A 24,046-nucleotide genomic window follows, 5' to 3' on the forward strand; every position below is an offset into this window, starting at 1 on the left:
TGGAAAGAGTCATCAGGGGGAGAGAAGTCTGGAATGACCTGCTCCGCCTGCTGCCTCCGCGAGCCGACCCCGTATAAGCGGAAGATAACGGATGGATGGATGGGCTTTAGAGTTATTAGACAGACTAGAAACCTGTATCACAAGATGCATCTATTTCATCGGGTGTCATTTCACAGAAGGAATTTGCATATAGTGACGTTTGTACCACAAAACTGTGCATTTTCTAGAACTTCAGTTCGGTGTAGAAACCAGTAAATAAAACATCTGGAATAAATAACCAAATGGAAATGTGTCCGTTTTTGGGTAATTCAGAAAACACCTCAAAGCACTTGATCACATTTATGCAAATATCCTGTAGCTGCAATTTAAAATCAGCTCTGTTCAGTAGTCTACAGCATTGCCAGCAAACACCCAATAAAGCCATAAATATATATATGTATGTATTGAAGAGGCACACTTCTAATTTCTGCATTCAGTCGACATTTCTGTCATGCACGTTTGAATACCATCAAACACCAGTTTGAATGGACAATAGTTCAGTCTGTGAGCCACTCATGGCCTCGCAAAATGAATTTTTATTGCATTTTCTACTCACACCATCAAAGAAAGCAATCTGCTTATAAAAATAAAACACACCGGTCTAAACTTCTGGAAATCTCTCCAAATGCAGTGACACAATATACATTTCCATATAACGCCCACATATACAGTATGACATTATACCCCATTTTATTGATAGATATATATATATATTTATATAGACACTTTTTAGCATCCCATTTTTTGACATAAACTTAACAATAAGAAAAGGCAACATGCAGGTGATAGCAGCACATTTAAAACACAAACAAAATTCAAAGAGAACATTCAACACAACATGTGGAGACAGAGACAGCGATATTTTAGTTTTGAACCTCCCGAAAACACAAAGATGAATATTGTAGAGGTAGTGCTCAATTTTGTCCACAGAATACACAGAAGGGTGATAAACATAGACTTTCAACGGGTCTTGTGCTGGGTTTTACGGAGCCGCACACAGCAGAGTGTTTCTGCTTACCGGGATGTTCAATAAACTAGAGTTTAGTTATACTGTGATATAGATTTTACAGGAGAAACCAAAGGGATCCCCTGTAATGGTGTAAGGGGCTTATCACTGTTGGGATTTCTGTTAACGGTCGCTAGATGTCGACTTTCACGTTAATTAATACTTCTTTGACCTTCAACACTGGGGCGGGGAAATACTTCATGAACTATGCAGAGAATCTCAAATTAAAAATGGCGCCATGAGTTGCAGAGATTCTTCTTCTGCATTAAGATGAAGCCAAATTAGCATGTAAGGGGTAAAATAAAAAAACCAAAACTTGTGTGTAAACATGGCTTTTCTGTGCAAGAATGTGTTTCTACATCGACAAATCCAAACTACTGCCACATGTGCTCGTGTAAAGGGGGATCTGGTTTCCCGGTACACAGACTTTAAAGTGCATTTTCTCTCTTTTGCTGTGAATATGTTTTTTTTTTTCTTTATTTACGATTAAAATAAATACTGTAAGTGGCTATTGTGTTGCTGCTGCTGTCACCGAGCAAGACATTTAAATTTTTGCCAGGAATTACATTTTCCAAGGTCCTCTGTGTACTGCATTACTTCCATTAACCCCTAAGCTGGACAATAGCTGTTCCAGATATGTGTTCAATAAAAGACTGACCAGATGGACATCTAAAAGCCCAGTCACACATTTAAAATAAGGGAGCTGACTGGCATGCTGGGATAGCTCAAAAACAAAAACAGTGTGTCTGCGAGCACCTGGTTGATGGTATGCAAATTCTACCATATCAAAAATAATCCCAGGAATAAGTATGATGATAATAATAATAATAATGTGCAAATTCTAAACATAGTGTGAGATGTTTTTTTTTAAAACTCACTTTTGGTTATTCTTTTATCATAAAATGATTCAAGAGGAAAAAAATACAAGAAATGGTTGAAACAGACAAAACACACCAGAGACCGGCTGTTGCTGCTGTGTGGACTTTTAAAACAGTTCATTCAGGAGATCAGGAGATGTAAAATGTCTTTTTAAAAGGCTGTTAGGAGGATGGGGTGGATGGGTTGGCGGGTTGGGGGGGAAATCACAGGATATCTCTGGTCAGATCCAGAGAGAGTGGAGGGGTTGGTGGTAGAAGAGGAGTGGACTGGGAGGGGTGGGGAGTTGGGGGGGAGCTGGAGGGTGGAGTTATAGAACCTTCTGGAGGATGGCATTGGGCACTTCCAGAGTCTCGTCTTTCACGAGAACGATGTCATAAGAGTCCATGTATTTGTCAAGACGCTCTTCCACCTGCAGAGAGAGACCACAGGAAAACTGTCAGGAAAGGTTTCACAGTTCAGGCCAAGCAGCATGGAGGCCCAGTGGAGGAGAAGCCATCAAAGACCCTAACGAACCCCACTGTGGCAGGGGGAGCACTAACGACCCACATAACGAGGGGGAGGAGCAACAACCCCCCAATTGAAACCGAAACTCGGGTGTTAATGGCTCCTTAAGGATATCTGGAACTCCCAACTAGTCAGTCAGAACTGATGAAGCCTCTTGGATGAGAGGTGGAACGTCTTCAAGGAACTCAAGCCAGTCCAGTTGCTACGACTAAACTACGAGAATAACCACGACCTGGATGACTGAGAATCTTCACAGACAACTTCTATAAACCAAAGCTCTCCCAGCTGTGTTGGCTGTGAAACAAAGACAACTTGCAATATTATTAAGATGCATGAGAACTAAATGCAAAGTAGCTGAAGGAGCAGCAGCCAAGCTCAACAGAAGGCTTCAGTTATGGTGTCTAACCCAGAGAGGACAGGGCTGGGCTCTGGATTGCGGCATGCAGCTCAACATTTTTCACTGGTCACGCTGCTCACGCTTTATCAGGTCTGTCTGTGTGTCTCTGGGGGGCCCAAACAGGTAGATAAAATGACATGGTTTCAAATCTTAAATCTGACATTAGAATGCCTTATTTTCCTTTTTTTTTTTCTTTTTTAAATCTTCGGTCATACATCTGTTGGAGTTGCATTTACTGTATTAACTGTGTGGAGACTAGAGGCTTCTTAAAAAAGTCCTTGCAACGTCTACGGATGCCTTTGAGACATTTAAGGAACATCTGTAAGCTGCAGCTCCAGAAAACAACCTGGTTTAAACTCTTCCCCTTCGAACTGCATGAGTCTCTATCACCGCACCTCCCACCAACACAAGTAAACTGTCAGTGATATAACAAAACAACTAACATTACGCAATGCATTTATTTTAAAGAGTGCCGTCGTTTAAGGACATTTTCCGTACGGTTTACGATCTGTGTATCTGTGTCATGGCTGCACCTTGTCATTGAGGAAGCCGATCTTGAGCATGTTCTCCACGTTGGGCACGCCGTCGGCCATGCTGAGGTCCCCCAGCGAGTCGCCCATCAGGATGATGTTGCAGTATTCCCTCAGCTGCTTGAAGTACTCCGTGTTCCGCAGGGCGCCGTCGTGTTTGTTGTACACGTGGATCAGCTCACCTTTGAATCCCTTCAGGACGCCCTACAAGACACAGGAGAGGAAAAAAAAAAAAAAAACGTCAGCCACAATACTGTCATTCCTCTGCAGTCAGGTTGAACAGGAAACACGACAGACAGGATGCAGGACTGAAAGGTTTGTTTTTCACTCACGTTCTCATCGAAGTCCATGAAGTTGGAGACAACCTTGACGTTGGGGTGGTAGACTCCAGCCTGGCGGATGATTTCTTCCAGGATGTCGCCCAGGCCAGCGGAGAAAATGAAGACAGGCACGTTGTGCTGCTGCAGGCGGTCAAAGAACTGCTCAAAGCCTTCTCTGAGAGCACACACACAGGAGAGAAGTCAGTCATGTTCAGTTCATCCTCCACTCTGCTCTAATGAATACCGCTCAAACAGGATCCACACATTTGGCTCTGTTACGTATAGATACCTGAGTGCAGCATCAGACTCTCTCACCACCTCTGGCAGCTTGTCTTTCTCTAGCCGCTGCTCCACAAGTAGTGTGTGGGACTTGAAATACCTGGAAACACACACAAGCAAATGCAGCTATAGGAAGACAGCTTTCATGATATCAATCGCACACTAAAAACGACAAAACATAGTTGTGTTCAGTTGTTTGCGAGCAGCAACACCAACACGACTGTTTGATGAAACGTGCTGGTTTCAGTGTGCGTCTTACCACTCCACCATGAACGGATATTTCTCCTCCATGGTGAGATGAGGGTCAATCTCAATGGGATAGTATTTATTCTTCAGCTGCAGCAGCTTCTGCCTGCACTCCTCTGTTACCAGTTTGCAGTTATCAATGATATCTGTGCAGAAAAACAAAACAATAATAACTGAATGCACATTTTAAACAGGGGGATTCAAATTCCTAGATCGATTGCTGCCAGACTACAGCACAATCTAGCGTTTTCTCTTTTTGTACTTACTGTGACATGTTGGGCAGCGTTTGCCGTTGACGGCGAATTTGCTTAACGTCATGTCAAAGTCTGTGATGATCTGAAACAGCGAGGAACAACAGAAGACACTGAAACAGCTCACACGGAGCCTACTGAGCAAAGTGCAACCGATTGAAAATATTTAATCAGCTAGTTTGAGTAGTAATCTGGTAAGAAGTGCTTTTTTTTTTCTCTCTCTACTGTAGCCTTGTAAAATTCAGCAACACCAGGTGGTGGCGTCGCATCGAAACAGAGAGCGGCGCGGCATCGACCAGACTCGATGTTCTACCTGTAGTTTGGAAGCTCCTCCTTTGATGAGGCCACAGATGATCTGCTCCACTCTCTCAGGGTCCCTCATGTGGACCGTCGTTTTCTCAAACTGAGGCATCTGGAAGCGCAAGAGACAAAAGGAGAGACGCTTAAACTTCCCTCTAATGTAGATTTGGCAAACGGCAGAACTGTGAAACAAGGTATGAAACATGATTTCATCGGCATGATTGTTTCAACTCCTGGAGATGCTTCAGCTTTGACGGATTGCTGAGAGGCTGCAGAACGAACTGCAGGAAGTTTATCTGTGGTCAGAGCTCTGGTATGAGGAGGAGGAGGAGGAGGGTCCGGATTGAGGTAAAGTTTGACCTATTTCTATGTTAAAGTGTGTAGGGAGCTTTAACAATGCCACATGTTCTGTCTTGTACATGCCTCCACCTATACGTTGCGTAAACATGCACTTGACCTACATTTCTGACTTTTTTTTTTTCCAACACTGCCTTCAGTATGTTTGAACACAGTGTTCCCAGACACACACACACACACACACACACACACAGACTCCTGGAGGGGGGGTGTTCAGGGCCATGAAACAGCTGATGTTTGGAATCTGTCAGTGTTGTATAACGAGCCCAACACACACAAACAGCTAGAGTAACGCCCTGCAGAGGGGAGCGGAGCTTCTTGTAACTTCATCTCATCGACAAACTGGACGAGACTTTTCTCAAAACCTCGAGTTGCTCCACAACTTCTATGACGTGCTGCATGAATAAAAAGTTTAAAAAGAGTTTGCATCCAGCAGTCAGGGTGGTGGTGGTCTTTCTTCGCCGTTTCTCTGCGCAAGGTAACGAGCGACACGTTTCTATGCATTACAACTCCTGGTCTAGCTTCAACACTTTTACTTGAAAAAGTGCATCATTGCTGCAATGCAAGCTTCTTCTCCAAAGATAAAATATTCAATGCAGTCCAAACTTTCACTGCTGAATGTGGTTTGTACTCAAGTATTGATATTCTTTCCTGGAGCAACTGATAACAGATAAAAATCCTGCAATCAGTCACAATTTCAGACGAGTTTCCGATACTGTCAGAAGGCTGCCTGCAGGCTCAGTTTAGCCGACACGGAACAAGCTCGTGTTTTGTGTCAAAACGGTACATTAGCCGGTCAAGTCACTAGAACACTCATTATTCCTTGGGAAGGAACAAGCATGTTAAGCTGGCTGTGACTCAGCTGTGTAGGAATACCATCGTAGTCAGCTGAGGGGAAAGACGCATTTTAGGAAACACATTCTGCACTAAAATTACAGTCCAATCGGACAAGGTGCAGCAGCTATAAAAACTGTGCTACTATGGTTTTCCTAACATTAACATAATGACTCTTATGTAATGTTGACAATCTAAAGTCATAGAAAGGGCAGAGTGAGTAGTAGGTACACAGAGTGCTTATGAAATGCAAACAACTAAATGATTAAAACACACAAAGGGCAGAGCCAAGCTTCTGGCTGCCGCTACGTTACTTGGCACACGACATAAAAATAGCATTACATCCTTTTGTTTTTTTAAACTTATTTGCAGCACTGTTTCTCTACAACTACATAGTACGGTGGAACCACACCCCATTCAACCAAGTAGTTACCACACTTACACTTGCAGCAATGTCAAGATTGGACCGTGTATAGACAGTAGAAAACACATCTATTTCTATGTGTGAATAAAGAATCTCTACATGCGTTTATTAGCTAAAGCGAGATCAACTGTGGAGTCTGGCCTCCAAAATCAAATGATAAGAGTGATTCATTTCTGTCAGTGTGAGACTCTGTCTGATGATAAAAATTATCTGGCTCCACCACTGAAAACACACAAATGCAAACAACATAGAGCAGCCTTGCAAAAATATCCCCCCCCCTCCTCCCAAAACACAACTTCTAGGACTTACATAACCAGAATCTCCCCTCTTAACACCTCATAAATGACCCCCCACCCTGCAGACACATGACACTCAGAACACAAACTAAAAATAAACCCCGGTTCCTGAATTACCTATTCTCTGACGAGCCTCGCGCAAGACTCAAAACAACTTAAATTGAATATGTGTTGAGTGAAAAGTGTATGTGTCTGTGAAAGAAAATGAAGAAAAGCTGTCGGAGTGACAAAGGGGCGACCTACATAAACGCACTGTGGCATCTGCAGGCTCCTAAAACCTGTGTTTCATAAAGAAATACGTAAAGGCAGTAGATTTTAAGCCTCTGATGACAAGGAAACCCCTCTGAAAACGGGCTGCATCTGACTCCTGTGCCATATTTTTATTTTTTTTTTTAAATAGATGTGATTCAATTTAATGAACACTATTTACAGTTTGTGAATTATTAGAACTAGCAGCGAGTCAAAAGGTTAAGTATGTTTTTTTCTAAGTTGCTACATGAACCAAAAATACCAACAGCCTTGAGCATCGGCAGTAACACACACACACACACACACACACACCCTCCTACCTTGGATCTGTAGTCTCTGGCAAAACAAGAGTGAAGAAAAGATTGTGTGGCTGCAGAGGCCTTATATATCTACAGTCAGGCAGCCGGGGAGGGAGGGGGCGTTGTCCAAAATAGATTAGACAACGTAGCCCCTCCCTCCATAAAGAGAAGGTCAAACACACACAAATACAGTGACAATTCTAGCTGACCCACGTATACACACACACACACACACACACACAAACACAAGGTTGGGTATAAATAGATGTGGAATGGGGCCGGTGGAGGAAAAGTGGCCGACCCTTGTTCCAGTAATGTCACCTTTGACCCCTTGAAAAATGAGCCTTTAAAAATCGATTAGAAGGGGCGGGTTCGCTTCAGGACTACTGCTGCTGAGCACGCACATTTCAACCACACAACACACACACAACACACACACACACATACGCACGCGCACACAGGCAGTAAATAGCTTGACGCTGGCATGAAAGGTCACAAGGGTCAAGGCTCAGTGTGAGCATTCGACCCCACAATCGTCAGTCATGCATGACACACGTTAGCGGAGATGACTCGCATGCACGCAAACACACACACACACAAAGATAATTTAGACTAGTTATCTCTCTGCTGCGGCTTTAAATTTTTTAAATGTACACGCACACACGTAGAAAACAGCTCAACTTGCAGAATCTCGAGTCTGAACGTGTCCAAAATTGTGCTTTAATTGCACACAAACTGACACATGCGTCAATATCGGGGTTGAGCAAGCTCCTGTTGTTGGAAGTCTCCAAGACGCCTGGAGGCCAAACGACGTCAAAGCCACGATAAGGCCTCTCATAGTAGCTGACAGCTTGTTTGTGGGGTATCAGTAGAATCCAATAGTGACTCTGGTAGCAGGTTGAGGAACCCGATGACTGTGGCAGATGAGATTTCAAAACATGATTATATGAACGCAAACACCTTTGTCCAGTTACAAACTAATTAACTCGTGACGAATGTTAGCTAACTTTAGGTAGATACTGTACAGCTCTGACTACATGACCCTTGTGTTGGTGGTGTTGGCTCTTTCTTTGGGATCAATAACACCACTGTAATCAAACATTACTTCGTCAGCACTGTCATTAGGTTCTATTGATATGTGTCTGAGACAAACAGCAGAATCATTCCATAATAATGTCGTCATCACACACTGAAAGAGACAATCTGTTTCAACTGGTAACAAGCAATGGAGTAAAGGTTGAGTCATTTATTTCCTCTTAAATTCACTTCATTCTAGGAAAAGTCAACTTGAAGTTTCCCATTTTTCCAACTTAGATATTCGATTCACTCAAAAGTAAAATGTGAAACATGATTTTTCTTTCCTTTTCTTCACCCTGTAATCCTACCAGAACATTAAACTGAAGAAACGTGGAAGTCGTGACGTCAGACGCACAACGCTGAAGGAGCAGTAAACATCATTTTCAAATGTTTATGAAAATATAATACTGGTTTAAAGGGACAAAGTGGAATTTCAAGTTAAAAGAATCCACAAAAGTAAACTGAAGTCACAAAAGCACAAAAATAAATCAGATTAATTCAAAACAGTACTTTACTTCAACTACAGGTCGATTACAGCACTTACAGTGTGCACGGATTTTGAAAAATACACATTTCTGAAACCTTTTTTCAATACTACTGGGAAAAATTGCCACAATATTAAGGAGGATCTACTTTAGATGTTCATGAATAGATAAATAACATGACAACCAGCTACATTTTGCACAAATTCATCCCCAACTGCTTGATATGTTTCAATACACCTCTCCTCCATGTCTTTTTATTTATCCACAAAAACCAGTTGTGAAGGATGTCCCTATAGCTCACCTAGTTGAGCATGTGACCCGTAAACAGGGGCTATAGACACCTGATGCAACGGTCGAGGGTTCAACTCCCGCTCATGACCCTTGGCTGCAGGTCTCTCCCCATTCTTTCCTGTCTCTCTCTACTGCTCTAAAATAAAGGCAAAAGCCCAAAACATCCATCCATCCATCATCTATACACCACTTAATCCTCACTAGAGGGTCGCGGGGGGGCTGGAGTCTATCCCAGCTGACTCAGGATGAAGGCAGGCTCACCTGGACAGGTAACCAGTCTATCACAGGGCTACACTTAGAGACAGACAACCAAGCACACTCACATTCACACCTACGGACAATTTAGAATCACAATTAACCTTAACATGTTTTTGGATTGTGGGAGGAAGCCGGAGAACCCGGAGAGAACCCACGCTGCACGGGGAGAACATGGAGACTCCACGCAGAAAGATCCCGGGTGTCCTCACCGGGACACGAACCGACGACCTTCTAGCTGTGAGGCAACGGTGCTAACCACCTTGCAGACCTAGCCCAAAAAATATATATTAAAACAAAAACGCTGTGAAGGCTTTGCACTGGTGAGCTTCCTCTGACCATATCAAAAAGCTAACTGACTGGAGCGAAGGAGAAGAAGGAATAGAAGGAGACAGTATTTTGAATAAGAAGAGGAAGAGCTATGCGGGCTCTGTGCCAACAGCTGGTATTGATGAGGGGAAAAAGTAAAGTATTTCAAATATTTCATAACAATATGTAGTGAAAGAACGAAAAAAACTCCTACATAAACGACACCTTGAATATGAATTAGAAAGGTGTCAGAACAAGCCGACGTGTGCAGTCCAGTGTACACAAATCTATTTCTTTTACAAAGAAGTAAACACAGAGAGAAGCCTCATTAAAACTGAAACCTGACTATATCCACTGTTCTAAACAGTAAAGGCAAAATAAATGTCGACAGTAAAGGAAAGTCTGACATATCAATCAAACATGTCAGATGAAAAAAATCACACAGAATGTACTGATACATGTGATAAAGACGTTTCATCATATCGTTCAGATAGACCAGATGTCAGCTACCAAACGATGATGTCCCTTTAGCTCATATTTGACTGTGAAGGATGTCTCATGTAAGACTATACAACAAAAAAAAGAGAGAGAGAACTAAGGACGCAAACAGAAGAAATGAGATGCAGCCTGAGGTACGTACAGGCAGGAAGTCTTTGAGTCTGTTTGCAGCTTTTATGAAGCAGACATAGACTGAGTGATTTGTGTGATCAGTGACTATAAGAATTTTGTGTCACATTTGAACGTCTGTGCGACACTGAACCTTCGCCCTGGACTCGATCTTTTTGCTGAACCAGTCTTAGCTCCCTGCTGTCTGTGCTGCTGGTGTTGTTGCTGTGAGACAACATGAGACCGCCTCGTCCTCCGACCTGAGCTGCCTCGCATACTACGACTGACAAAAATTAGGTCGACTGTCTCCGATTACACTTCGCCACAATAATAGGTCCACCGGGCTCAGAGAGACACACAAATCTGTGGTGGTTGGATGAGCGGAGTTGTGAGCGTTAGGTTTAGTTTTGTTGTTAAAATACAACTTGTGCCTGAATATTACAGCCGTGTAAACAAACCAAAACTAAATCCTGCTTTAAGAAGAACGCACTTCTGTGGAGGTAAAAACTCTCCACCACTGTGGCTTTAACTGTACTCTGAACTGTGCAATAGTATTATTCTTCTACTACCTGAATAATGAAACTCTTCAAAACACAAATGGTTAACTGGCAAAAACACCAATAATCAGATTAACAGCCACAAAGGTAAAAACTCACTGGAGTGCATCTCATGTTTCAGGTATCGAGTCATCCAGTGTCTCCATACTGACATCACAACGTCAGTTTGAGCAATAAACAGTGAGTCCAGCATTTCCACGTGGTTTAACAGATTTAAATTGTCTGCATTTTCCCCCCAGAAAATCTCCATTTGATATGTACGGAGTAGTGATAGTGCCAAAATACAAAAATAAATCAATGATAAAAGAATAACAAAATAAAAGTGGAAATTAAAAGAAGAATAAATAAAATTTAAAAAAAACAATAATGTGGCAATATAAAGCAATATTAATCAAAGATGAATCCATAAAAGAAAAGGCTAATAACAGTAGAAATACAAAGACAAATAGATAAAATAATAAAAATAATAATTTATTTTTTATTTTTTGATATGTGTTGTGTTATAAAATTGCACATCTGCTTTCTTAAAACCACCACATATCTGTAGAAATGCAGCTATAAAGCATCTGCTATGCTCTTTTTCATCTCTCTCTACTCACAAAATAGCAATGAGCTCCGTAGCAAAAGCTTCACTTTTAATCTCAGCACGTGAGCGACGAAGAAAGTCAGCAGTCTGTCACATTAGTGCAGTAACGTGGAGTGGCGACACCAATACGGGCTGCTTCATGTCCTGACAGCCTTTTAGGTCTAACTATTGCCCTCCTACAGACGGTCCTGCTGTGATAACAGCAGTGTGGATGTCAATATTCCTATGGCATCACCAAAAAGAACAAAGAGTGAGGCTTAAAGGTTGCTCCAGCAGAGTGGATGATCAATATAGAATGTGGCAGCAAAGCTTAGTGCAATTAGAATAAAAGCTTAACCGAAGTTCTTGTTTGAATGCTGCTTTGTTTGTCAATGCAAAACACACAGAAAACGATGGGGTGTGCCTCGCTGACTCCTTCAACAGCCATCAAAATGCCTGGCAAGTCATCTCCCAGCATTATTTTAAAATCCCTCCAGCATTCATGGAGTCTGACGTGATGTCCACGAGTCAGGCTGCTGTGGCCCAGCCTTGGTCTGCTGAGGTCAGAGGTCACGAAGGATAAAGTGCAGAACCCCGCTGAGTGTTTCCCCACCCTGACAGGTGACCGTTCATGAGCTGTGAATTAATCACCTGCGAGCCGAACCCTGAGAGACGACTGATCCCAGCGCTGTTGTTCTGATCAGACTCACCTTTGACAAACTGCTCTCATACGGACGACGCTGTGGTTTCTGGTTTCTAGTGCGACCTCGGCTAATAATGCTACTGCAGCTTTTGTAACTGACACTATATTTACTCCCCGAAATCTCTTACGACTGCTTCTAGTACTGCAGAGCCTACAAGAACTACTAATATTATTATTATATATATATATTGCTGATGTTACTAATATTGATACTTCTATAACCAACAATTGTGCCTATCCTTAGTACTTCTATATATTTGTCACTACTAGTCTTGCTGTAACTTTTTATTACCTTTTCTTGTTCTTCTTCTTCGTCCCTGACAAGAAAAATTTAGATTTTGGCTTGAGTGTTGGTTTTTAATCCTCTACTATTTAACTGTATAGACTGACTGGACAGCTGTGGTCTTGTAAGGAGATGATTAGTAAGCATTTTGTTTAGCTTCAGGCCATTTGCCTAATACATCAGTCTCTCTGTTTAATATTGGCAGACACCTTTGTCTATCTATTAACCAACCACTAACCTTGATTACATCAGATGAGGTCTCAGGAAGCATTTATTAATTCTAATATCAGCGTCTCTATAAATAGGTACGATCGAAGCAGAACAACTCTCTTATCAGCCACCAGTGTGTGTACAACCCAAACTCTAACCCTCCCTTAGGCCATAAAACCCCCTATCGTCACTAATAAGAGCTCCACACGCCTGTCCAAACGATAACCACCTTAAACATTCCAGTGAGCACACGAGCATAAATGTGAGCGATCCTCATTCTGTTCCGACAGACTGTCGACATGTTGTCATGGTAAGAAAGGCCTGAGTGTGATAAATGCGCGACTTACTTTAGCATCAAGGCACTCTTCTGGTTTCCTGTTACCACACCCACACCAGAAGCTTCTCTGGTTGCTATGGGGACTACCATCTGTTGCTAGTGATAACTAAGCCTGGCCGCTATAGAGGAAGTTGTTGGTCAATCTCATAAAAAACATCTGCAATATATATTTTTTTACATTTAAAATTCTTCCCAAGGCATCGCTTTCTCTGAGTCCTTTTTTTTTTAGATTGCAGACAAAGAAATGCGCCCTCTATTGGTCAATGACATGATTGACAGACACATAAATATAAAAACAAAAAAATATATAGCATGTTTTCATGCATTCCAACTTGTGCTACACTTTGACAAAATTATATATAAAATATATAAATACATTAATATCTATTTTTTATCATTACTTTTTTGCTTGTTATGTTGCTGTGTTCTTACCTACTTTGTAAAGTGTCTTTGAGGGTATTATTACAATGAAGAAGAAGAAGACGAAGAAGATTTTTTTTGTTTAGGTCAGCAATGCTCTATAAATGTCAAACCCTCATTTTTGACTTTTTAAACTACAGAGGACAGAAGAGAAAACATTTAAGTTCTTCCTGTGAATGATCAGGGTGTTTTTTTTCATGCAGATTTAATTATCCAGCCAATGAACTTGCCCACAACAGACTTGTCTCTCTGCATGCTAAGCAAGAAGTCAATCCATCATGTGCAAGCAAACAAAAAAAACCTAACAAAAAAAGCAATACCTGTGAATTGAAGGCAAAAATCTCCATAAAAGACCCTTTTGGAGAAGAGTGGTGACTTTTAGTGGGAACCCATCACAAAAGATGGGTTCCCATTAAGCTCTGTGCTGCCCTCCAGTGGTCAACAGAGTGAACCACAGGAACACTACAAGTCAAAGTCACTTCTAAAAAAGCTGCAAGGGCACCACGGCCTTCCCGCCGGCCTCAGTGTAGCGAAAACACTGACATAAAAACTACCTCTGCTTGAGTCGGAAGAAATTAAATCATTTTAATGAAAACTTCAGGGGAAAAAAACAAGAAGTGCAACTACATTTGAATGATCGAGGTTTTTAACTGTTGCAAACAATGATGTTTCTGTTTTAACTATGTCAACTCTAAACTAGAAATAAATGGCAGTAAAGAACAAGACATTTTAATCATGTTCACGTGTATCAAAACTTCACTGGATTAAGCAGAAACAAAATGAAGAAACTCCTGGAAAAAGATTTAAATATCTACAGTTAAGACAAAGTTCTCTGTTCATCGTGCAGCAAAATGCAGCTGAAACAGGTGTTTCTCAACGAATCTTCAGAACACAAAAGGAGATTGCAGCACATTGCTTAATTCACAGCCGTTTACTTGCAAACAGACAAACGTTTCCACGCTCCTGTGTCTTCACCAGATGAAGGCACAGCAGTCCGTTTGCACATAAAAGGCTGTAAATTAGGCTCTGTGCTCCAGCCTCGTTTGTGCTCTGTTACAAGTTAATACTGTATCTCCAGACAATGTGAAGCTGCAGTGACCGATCCAACCCTGGATCCAGGAAGACCAACACATTTCTCTGACATCACATTTGTCGAGCAATAATCCAGTCATAATTACGGACTACACGGCTGTATTAACCCGTAAGAACTTCTACAACAGAGAAGCTTCAAAGATCAATAGATGTTTGAAGATTTTACTCAGTCATTGTGAATAATTTCAAGTTGCAGCATCAGATCCATCCATCCATTATCTATACACCGCTTAATCCTCACTAGGGTCATGGGGGGCTGGAGTCTATCCCAGCTGACTCAGGGTGAAGGCAGGTTCACCTGGACAGGTCACCAGTCTATCACAGGGCTACACTTAGAGACAGACAACCAAGCACACTCACATTCACACCTACGGACAATTTAGAATCACCAATTAACCTCAGCATGTTTTTGGACCTTGTGGGAGGAAGCCGGAGAACCCGGAGAGAACCCACGCTGCACGGGGAGAACATGGAGACTCCACGCAGAAAGATCCCAGGTGTCCACCAGGACGCGAACCGGCGACCTTCTAGCTGCGAGGCAGCGGTGCTAATCACCGAGCCACTTGCAGCATCAGATGAAAACCAAAAATAAATTCTCTGTTTAGTCACTTATCGCGCCTCAACACCTACATGATTGAAACTATCATCTAATACTCAGGTTAACAACAAACCAAGAACTGAATAGAAAACTGCTTCAGGACACTGATACAAAACAGATCCATGCAAAGGAGGAAAGGAAAACAAGACCAACATATTATATTATAATTGCTGGAGACAGCCATGAATCACAGGGTCTATTTAGTGAAACGCCTCAAACTGCTTCTAATATAAAAATATGGGGGGAAAATATGAGGTGCTTTATACAAACATGGCTGCCAAATGAATGTAGCATAGAACACAATGTAAACAAAGACAGGTCTGGAAGGACTTTAATGTACTTGCATACAGCATGTTTGACTACTTCTATCTAACTAATGGTTCTATTAAATGGTCTAAATGGTCTGCACTTACACAGCGCTTTTATCCAAAGTGCTTTACAACGTGTTTCTCATTCACCCATTCACACACCAATGGTGACAGAGCTGCCATGCAAGGTGCTGCCTGCCATTGGGAGCAACTTCGGTTCAGTGTCTTGCTCAAGGACACTTCGACTGTGGAGGGGAGGGGGATCGAACCGCCAACAACCCGCTCTAGCACCTGAGCCACAGCCGCCACACAATAGTAGGTGGTTTAGTTTTAAAACAGAGATCCACAACTTTAGAGTGTGCAATAATAAAGGCAGAGAAGTGAAAGTTCTCAAGGAGGCTGCATTCGATCAAAACCTGTCAGCAGTCTGCACAGCATTAAACACATGGAGTGTGAAATGCTTCAGTCCAAGTGTCTACGCTGTGTGTAGCATGGAGCGCCTCACTCATGTGTTTGGGCTTTAGGATACTGTATTCTGTAAAATAAAAGTGTTTTTTTTCCCCAGCAATGATTTCATCTCCTTGCTATCGTGTTAAATAAACACATGATTAGGATGTTTGTGTTGCTACACTTGAACTGAAAGATTGAAAATGTGAGTAAACAAACACAGAAGCAGCAGCAGTTAACCAGAGAATGTGAAACTCGTGAGGAGGCCTCCTCTAAAAAGAAAAAAACATTTTGGAACCAAAGCCACAATGGCTTCCGGCAATGGAGAAAAGAAAACGTTGATGTTCTGTGATACCAAAGTATTTCTGGAATGGTACAGACGGCGTTTTTGGAGTTGTAGCAAGTTGTGAAAGGTGCAAAAAATTGGTGAAAAAAAAGGTTTTGTCCCAGGACAGAAGAATGAAAGCATAACTGAGCGGTAGTTTAGTGTTTCCTGGGATTCACAGCGGATGTTTGCGCCTCTTCCACAGTATCGTCATCAAAAGCAGATGGTCACAAGTTTCCATGTGAAGGTCACAGCTGGAGATGGTTTGTGTACAGCAGCGACAGAGGCGACTACATCCTCCCCCCAAAAAAAGCTACATCCAGTTTTGTAAGTACTGGATGAGTAAAAGGTCACCAAAGCCACCAAAGAAGAGCTTGTAACTTGGTGGGTGTGTATTTTTAATCTTCTCCTTCATGGTTTTTGTCTATCAAAACCTGATTTGATGAGTAGCACGACTGGAAGCACTACCTGAAAGTGACTTCAACGGGCTCAGTAAAGTTGTATTTAAATTTACCAGGGAAAGCCTAAAAACCTGGAACAAATCTTTCCTTAATTGTACAGCTCTGATAATGAAACTGCAGCAGAACATCAGCAGTGACAGAACAAGACTTGTGTAGTAAACGGGTCGTTCCATCTCAAACCATCACGTTTTCAGAAAAAAGTCTGCTTGAACATCACTCATTTGGCAGAATTTGTTATAGAGATATGTATAGAATTTTACCTTGATATATCAATTTATTTCCAAGACAAGAACTATTTAATAAATTGGTTATCAATCTGCACGTTTTAGCACATTGAGAATGACAGTATCTCAGGAACTGTAAAAGGTAAAACTGTAATTTCTCATCATGATAATTGATTTAGAATCTACAACACTAGCCCTGCAATAGACTGGTTACCTGTCCAGGTGTCCCCTGCCTTCGCCTAAGTCGGCTGAGATAGGCTCCAGCCCCCCCTGCGACCCTAGTGAGGATTAAGCGGAGTATAGATAATGGATGGATGGATCTACAATACTGGACAAGTAGCTCTAATCAGCTATGAGTGCTCAATCACCAATGAAAGCTACCGGTTACTGGAGAGCTAGTGAAAGAAAATATCTTAATCTTTTCATTTTTATGACCAAGTATTTCATTAAAAAAAAGCATTTTATATGTTTTGTTTTGTACTATTGTGACGTACAAATATGTACAGGTCAATAAATGATCACTAGTTAATATCTGCACTACAAATCTTTTGTTAATGTGTGAACAAAATGTGCTCAGAGACTTTTTCATATTTCAACTCACCCACAGAATCCATTTGATCTACTTGTATAAAGCTACAGATTTCGAATCAGTGGCATGATGAGAATCAACTGTTAGAAAGTCAGGCTTTTGTTTTTAAGAGTCTTTAAGATGTTGTCATTTAAACATAGCCTAAAAAAAAAACGTGCTGAAAGTGGGTCGATGGGCAATTCTTTTTAAAATATCTCAGAAAATACGTTACAGTTTCAAGAACTTTAGAGATGTTTGAGCAGAAAGCCCCTAAAGATGGAATAACACCAACACATGGAAGTCAGCTAAAGATCTGACTGAAGCTGCTCATCCGACACACTGACAAGTCTCTGAACACAGTAACATCTCCAGTCTCTGGCCTCCCCTTCTCATCAGGTTACTTTGGTAGATTTCACACTTCCAATCTTACAAACTGGGCACTGAATGCTTCAGTTCTTAATTTAACAAACACGCAAACACCCAGGTGTTAAGACAGTCGAGGCTCAAAGGTCACTGTCACCTCAAACCCATTACAACAGAACGAAGTGCTTCAAAGCTGTAAACCCAACATTTACCAGGGAAGTGAGACACCAAGAGGGCGTGTCCACCCAAGTGTATTTTTTCCTGAGGCCAATGCATTTTTTCAGTTGTTTGGCGTGGGAGCGCCACCTGTTTACACTACGCAAAAAACACCAGCAGCATAACGACACACCCTCCCTAACTGAGCACCTGGTTTTCTGTTTCTGGTCTATATGCTGCACTTCTGTCACTTTTTATCCAATAATTAACACAACGACCAACCGACCAGCTTCAGCTCATGAACCCAAATGATGGTACTGGCCGAGATGTTTCCTCGCCCGCAAAATCTCATGAACCCACCAAAGGGTCCATCTTTTCTCTCCATCTCTTCCCATCCAGAGTAAACCCTATATTTTTTTGCTGACATTGTTCATAACACAAACTACGGATTAAATCACGTAGCTACTTGCAACACACTATATTATTTCATATCACAGCAACTAAAGAAATGCAAAAATTTATGGATCTGGTTTTTTCAGATGGTTAAAAATAAAAAACACATTGGTGGCAACACAAATAAAATGGCATTTATGGAATGATGGGAGGAAATCACAAGCAACAAAACCATAAATGTTCATTTAGACCAAAGCCATCTGCCTGCTGCACCAGCTGCTGTGGAAGACAGGCAGCTGTGTCTATCGTAAATTCTGAAAATGTAAAAAGTTATGGTTAAATCTGACAAAATCCCTCAATGTAAATGAGGTCTAGTGTGTCTGTTTAGCTAGATAAGGCATACAAAACGCTGTCACTAACAGCAAAGTACACCTGTGAAATCTAAAGCGATCCAATAAAACATTTCTCCCATAAACTGCACTTTAAGAAGCGTCTTCAATTTCAGTTTTTGTTTACATTGTCAAAAAGGTGAAAACATCACATTTATAGCCGTTTTTACCTCTATGTACACCTGTTGTTGTGACAAATGAGTCTACATCACCATTTTGGCATGTCAAAGTAGTATAACAATGGAACCTTGGTTTGCTATATTTGCCACACATTAAATTCTATTGATGCTAAAAGCCTCAAAAATTGGTGAAATGTCAACAGAAGACTGTATTTTTAGTAGGAAATATGGATACATCCACATATATGCACTTACAGGAATTTTATTGGGCCACAATAGTACCTTAATTTAAAAATGTATGCAGTTTTTTCCCATTTTTAAAGGCCAAGAATTAAAAATTTGGCCTCGGTTGGAGTTATTTGACAATTTTGTTGCTGTTTTACTGAAGACACTGAACCCGAAATATGGTTTCATTTCTTCTGCCGTACAGATAATGTAATACATTTCCAAATCTCCATACAAGTGCTTCTAAATGAATATATAAACAAACTAACCTGCTCCATATCAACCTAAAGATGGTTCGTTCAATACAAATGGCCAAAATGTCTAGCAATGAAAAACTAAAATATGTCTTACAAACATTTTTTTGAACATCTTCCCATTATTTTCCTCTGTGGTTATTGTGGAATATGAATGCTTCGACAGGCCATCCTGATTCCTGTCGGACTGGTTAGGAAGCTGGACTGAGAGAACTAAATGTGCTGCTGCAGCTTGCATAACCTGCAGGTTGCCTGTTCAAAAACGGACAACAGCAGCACGGAGCATTTTCCAGCACGGTCAGAGAGCGGTAGGGAGCATCACAGGGTCAGCTGTCACAGCACCCTGTTGTCAAACTGAAAACTGCTGCTCTTTCTTTTGGAGAAATGCTGGGCTGGTGACCTCTAAAAGCAGCTGCTGTTTTGGGGGAGCGTAGGCGCATGCGCAGAGTGTCGTGGAGGCCCCACTACAGTAAAGTTACCCGGAATATGGCGCCTGATTTCCGGTCGTGTTTTTCGAACTAATTGTGAACATGTGCTCCCAATATCCTGTGGGCGTCGAAGTAGGCAAATTACAAAAGTAAACACAAGCAATGTATTTAACGGCTTACCTCTTCACGTATGTAATCTTAAACAACCCAAATATTGACTAACGGACACGATTTTGTAAAACGTACAAACATCCGATGTAAATTCACAGAGAGTTTATATTACGAACAATCAAATTCCCAAAAGGCCTTCAAGCCCTAGATTATCACTACTAATTTATATAAAGTTTGGATTGAAGAAAAAAGAGAGGACGGTTGCTCCAACAGTGTCAAACCGTGTGAAACCTTATTTTGAAGCTCCCGTGTCTCCACTCCCTGTTTCTTATCTGCCTTTTGCCATCTTGACGCAACTCGAGTGTCTGCTCCGTGGGTTTTACTCACCATTTCTATGATTCTGGTTTTCTTGCCCGCTCGCTTCTTCTTGGCGACAATGTACTGGGCCAGAACCACGCCGCCGAACAGAGCGCAGACGCTGGCGCTGGCCGCGGCCCCGACCTTCACCACAGCCGTCCTGTCCATGACGGTCCGCCGCTTCGCCTCCGACCAGCCCGCCGCCCGGAGAGTCCCGTCCTTCCTCCTGTCTGCAGCCGCCTTCCGACTGGTGCGAACACGCGGCCGAAGATCGTCTATGAAGAACAGGACCAGTCACACTGAGAAAAAACAAAAACAAAAAAATATAAAAACAGGAACAAGTGGTCCTAGTTTTGTACGTTGCCTAGCAACAGCGCTTAAGCTAGCAAAGTTGTCACGTATGCTAATCTCACATCTTTTTATATGTTTATTAAAACTAAACTGACCTGGTTACCACTAATGCCGGAGCACTTTTACAGTTAATACTAGCTAAAACTATCTGAGCTGTCCACGTGAAAATGTAATAATAATATTATTATTATTATTAATAATAATAATAATAATAATAATAATAATAATAATAATACAATAGTACATTTATTTCTAAAGAGCTTTCAGTCAAAGTGCTGTACACAGAGATTAAAGCAACTTGACAATAAAAAAAAAAAACATCAGAAATCCACAAGCACACTGTATCTATGACTTCTGCTTCAGGATTTTTTCTCTACTTCGTTAGACCCCTGGTTTTATTACAGTTTTCCAACCAAAACACTTCTGTTCATACATCAAATTTAAAATCAAAATTCATCATGAGTCAGTGTGTGTCATTTCTGATTGCTCTGTTTCTCCACCATCTCAGAGTTTTCTCAGAGTTTGCTTAATTTGTTGTTTCAGATCAAAAACCAAGCTGAATTTTTTGAGAAAATTTTGACAATCTAATATTATTAATTATATTAATATAGCCATGAAATTTGGTCAGGACACAGACAGAGTTGTTTCCACTAGATCTAAATGATTGTACGGCTCCGGCTACGGCCACGGGTTTGATAATCGTCCCCTTGAAAATGAAAAAAAGTACAACAGTTTCAAAGGATTGTGTTTTTGAGGCCCAAAAAAATTCCTGTAAGTGAAAATATATGAAAGTATCCATATTTTCGACTAAAACTACCTATTTGGTCAACACATCACTGATTTTTAAGGCCCTTGTAGTTTTTGTGGTAGTTTTTGGCCTGATCAAAATACCACAAAACTGGAACTGAAACCATATTTGCCACATGTCACATTATTCTGATGTTAGAGACTTCAAAAATCAGTATTAGGTCCACCAAAAACTTTATTTCTGATGACTTTATGTCTGATAAATCCATTACGTACCCTTCTCTGTGTCCCCAATACCACCTTTGTTTGAAAACTTTGTTCTTTTCCCATTTTACGGGGTCAATAATTAAATTATTGATATTGAATCATAGATATGGCTTCCCACCTAAGATGTTTATTTATATCATATTATAATTTCCCAAATTTTATTCATCTAAAAGCTTTTGTTGTATAAATTAATCATTTATTCTTTTTTTTTTTTTATTTGCTGGATTGCTTCAGATCACAAAGAGACTGTGCTTTCTCTTTGTGTCGAAGTTTTCAATGCAAAACAAATAGATTTTGAAAAAAGAAAAGAAAAATAACTGATATGGAAATGACTGATAGCATTTGTTGTACATTGAGCTGATGTGACAAATTTATTTGGAAATCTTTGGTTTATATTTTACGTTAAACCTCAAATACAGCACTGTTAAATTACCAAGAGTTATGTGTTTGGGAATTCCCACTGGTACAAGAATGTCAAATGAGACCAAACTGCAAGAGATAAAGCGCAAACTCAAGTGTGAGCCTCCTCGTGCTGCTCATCTCTTCAATAGACAATCTTTGTCACGTGTACTCAGTTGGTTCTCTGCCTCTGACGTCACTGGCCCCGCCCTCAGTGTGGAGGGAGAAGCTCCCAACCATCAGCCTGAACTGAGCACCTTTTAAAATCATTATTATGTCTGAGGTGATGGAAGCATACATGAGAATGAAAGCTGATGAGTTTCAGCTCAGCCTGCTGATAGCGGTGCATGCTGCTTCATTTGTGCCACTCACTGAGCTATCCTCCTCCTTTCCTTTCTTACATGTGTGTCCTTGTAAACCGATAAGGATTGAACAGAACATGCAGATATCTGTAGGAAAGTGTGCATGAAAGTGTGATAGGAAGACGTGTTGGTGAATTCTAAAGTAGATAAGAGAGCGCTTCTTGAGAGAAAGTTCATTGTAGTGAAAGTAAGAATAGCTAATGCCCCTACAGGGACGTGACACAATGCAGCACACAAACACAGATGCAAGACATTTTGGATCTGGAGTGAAGGCAGTTTAATCCATTTATTTTTCAGCTGCAAAAACTCCTGTGTCACTTGAACATGGAAACGAAGAATAGTAAAATAAGTTGTTTAAACACAAGTCAGTTTGTTTCAAGCTCCCTCCATCTTGTGACCTCATCTTTACTCTTGTGTGTTTCATTCCAAACCAGGTATTTAAAGCATTAGTTCAAACCCTTTTTTTCACCAAAGCTTTGCTTATTTGAATTCCTTCTTCATAGATTGTATATGTTCATATCAACCAAATATTTTTGGAGGTCTGTTGATAAAAGGTAAAACAATCCTGGAACTAGAAGAAGAAGAAAAAAGCAAAAATCAGAGGCAAGTCTGAAATATCAAACCTAATTTTGTGAATCACACATTTGTGTTTTTTATGTCCCAGCTCCCTCAAATGCATCTTGGTGGAGGTCCCCAGATTGCTGGCCATGGTTTTAAAGATACAACTACAAACTCTACACTGGGCTGGGGTGCATTTATTTACATCTGCAAATACCCTTTAATGTTTAGTTGTTGTTTTTCCAAGGAATTGTCCCTCAAGTCAAATAAATGAAGCATATTTTCACAAAAAGGTAAAATTCTTGTAAATTATGGGAACTTTATTTTAGTTCACATCATGTCTGTGAAGATTCTCAGTCATCCAGGTCATGATCATACTCATAGTTCAATCATAGCAACTGGACTTGCTTGACCTCCTTGAAGACGTTTCACCCCTCATCCAAGAGGCTTCATCACTTCTGACTGACTAGTTCCTTAAGGACCCAGTAACACTTGAGTGTCTCAAGTGGAAATTCCAGATACTTATATTCTCCCAACTAGTCAGTCAGAACTGATGAAGCCTCTTGGATGAGAGGTGAAACGTCTTTAAGAAACTTAAGCATGTCCAGTTGCTACGATTAAACTACGAGAATTCACTTCACATCATTTAGAGAAGATTAGATAGCAGAACAAGTGAGGGCTTGAAAGTTTCAAAGCCCTGTGTCTGCAGCGTGTCCTGCACTGATCTCATTTGACTACTACAAGAAGGGAGATTGAGTTAAAACTTTATCTGTTCACACGCTTACTGAAGTAGCCTCCTAATTTGACTGCTGTATCACTCTCTCTCGTGTATCAGTAGACAGAACAATGTAAATGTCTCTGCTGACCTTTATGACATCCCTATCTGGAGGTATTTCCAAGTAAAAGAATTTAAATTCCCTTATCTTTTATTGTGCTTATCAGGGTAAGCCTGAAGGTGTAAAAATGTACTTTGAAACTGGGTACTGAAGTTGTATTGGAACAATATAAGCATTCACTTTATATGTCAGTAGGTTTAATGTAGTGACAGATCTGTTGGATGTAGTATTTAGTGCACAACACACAACTTGGTAATAAACCAGATGGACTGTGTCTTTTTTTTTCTTTTTCTTTGTCACAGATCATTCAGGATGCTGCTATGCTAGGATACTGCAAAACTGACCACAGCTGCAATATTCCAGAACTATATATTTTTTAAATGATGCACACAGAATGGGA

At 40.9% G+C, this 24,046-nt stretch overlaps 1 protein-coding gene across 2 annotated transcripts; it reads right to left on the bottom strand.

The window, feature by feature from the left end:
• Positions 1-527: 527 nt before the first annotated feature.
• nt5c3a (5'-nucleotidase, cytosolic IIIA) lies at positions 528-20,362 on the bottom strand. 2 transcript variants are annotated; one of them, XM_008303064.1, is made up of 8 exons: positions 20,157-20,362; positions 4,765-4,863; positions 4,467-4,536; positions 4,214-4,346; positions 3,965-4,054; positions 3,688-3,850; positions 3,359-3,559; positions 528-2,333 (listed from the first exon to the last, which is right to left on the bottom strand). In XM_008303064.1, the coding sequence occupies exons 1-8, from the start codon at positions 20,292-20,294 to the stop codon at positions 2,232-2,234; spliced, it is 996 nt and encodes a 331-aa protein (XP_008301286.1). In that variant the 5' UTR covers positions 20,295-20,362; the 3' UTR covers positions 528-2,231. The 2 variants fall into 2 exon arrangements, with proteins under 2 accessions (XP_008301286.1, XP_008301288.1); XM_008303066.1 differs by lacking the exon at positions 20,157-20,362 and adding an exon at positions 7,232-7,294.
• Positions 20,363-24,046: the final 3,684 nt, after the last annotated feature.

Source organism: Stegastes partitus, unplaced genomic scaffold (genome assembly GCF_000690725.1).
Source record: "Stegastes partitus isolate 25-593 unplaced genomic scaffold, Stegastes_partitus-1.0.2 Scaffold1930, whole genome shotgun sequence".
NCBI classification, from domain to species: Eukaryota; Metazoa; Chordata; class Actinopteri; family Pomacentridae; genus Stegastes; species Stegastes partitus.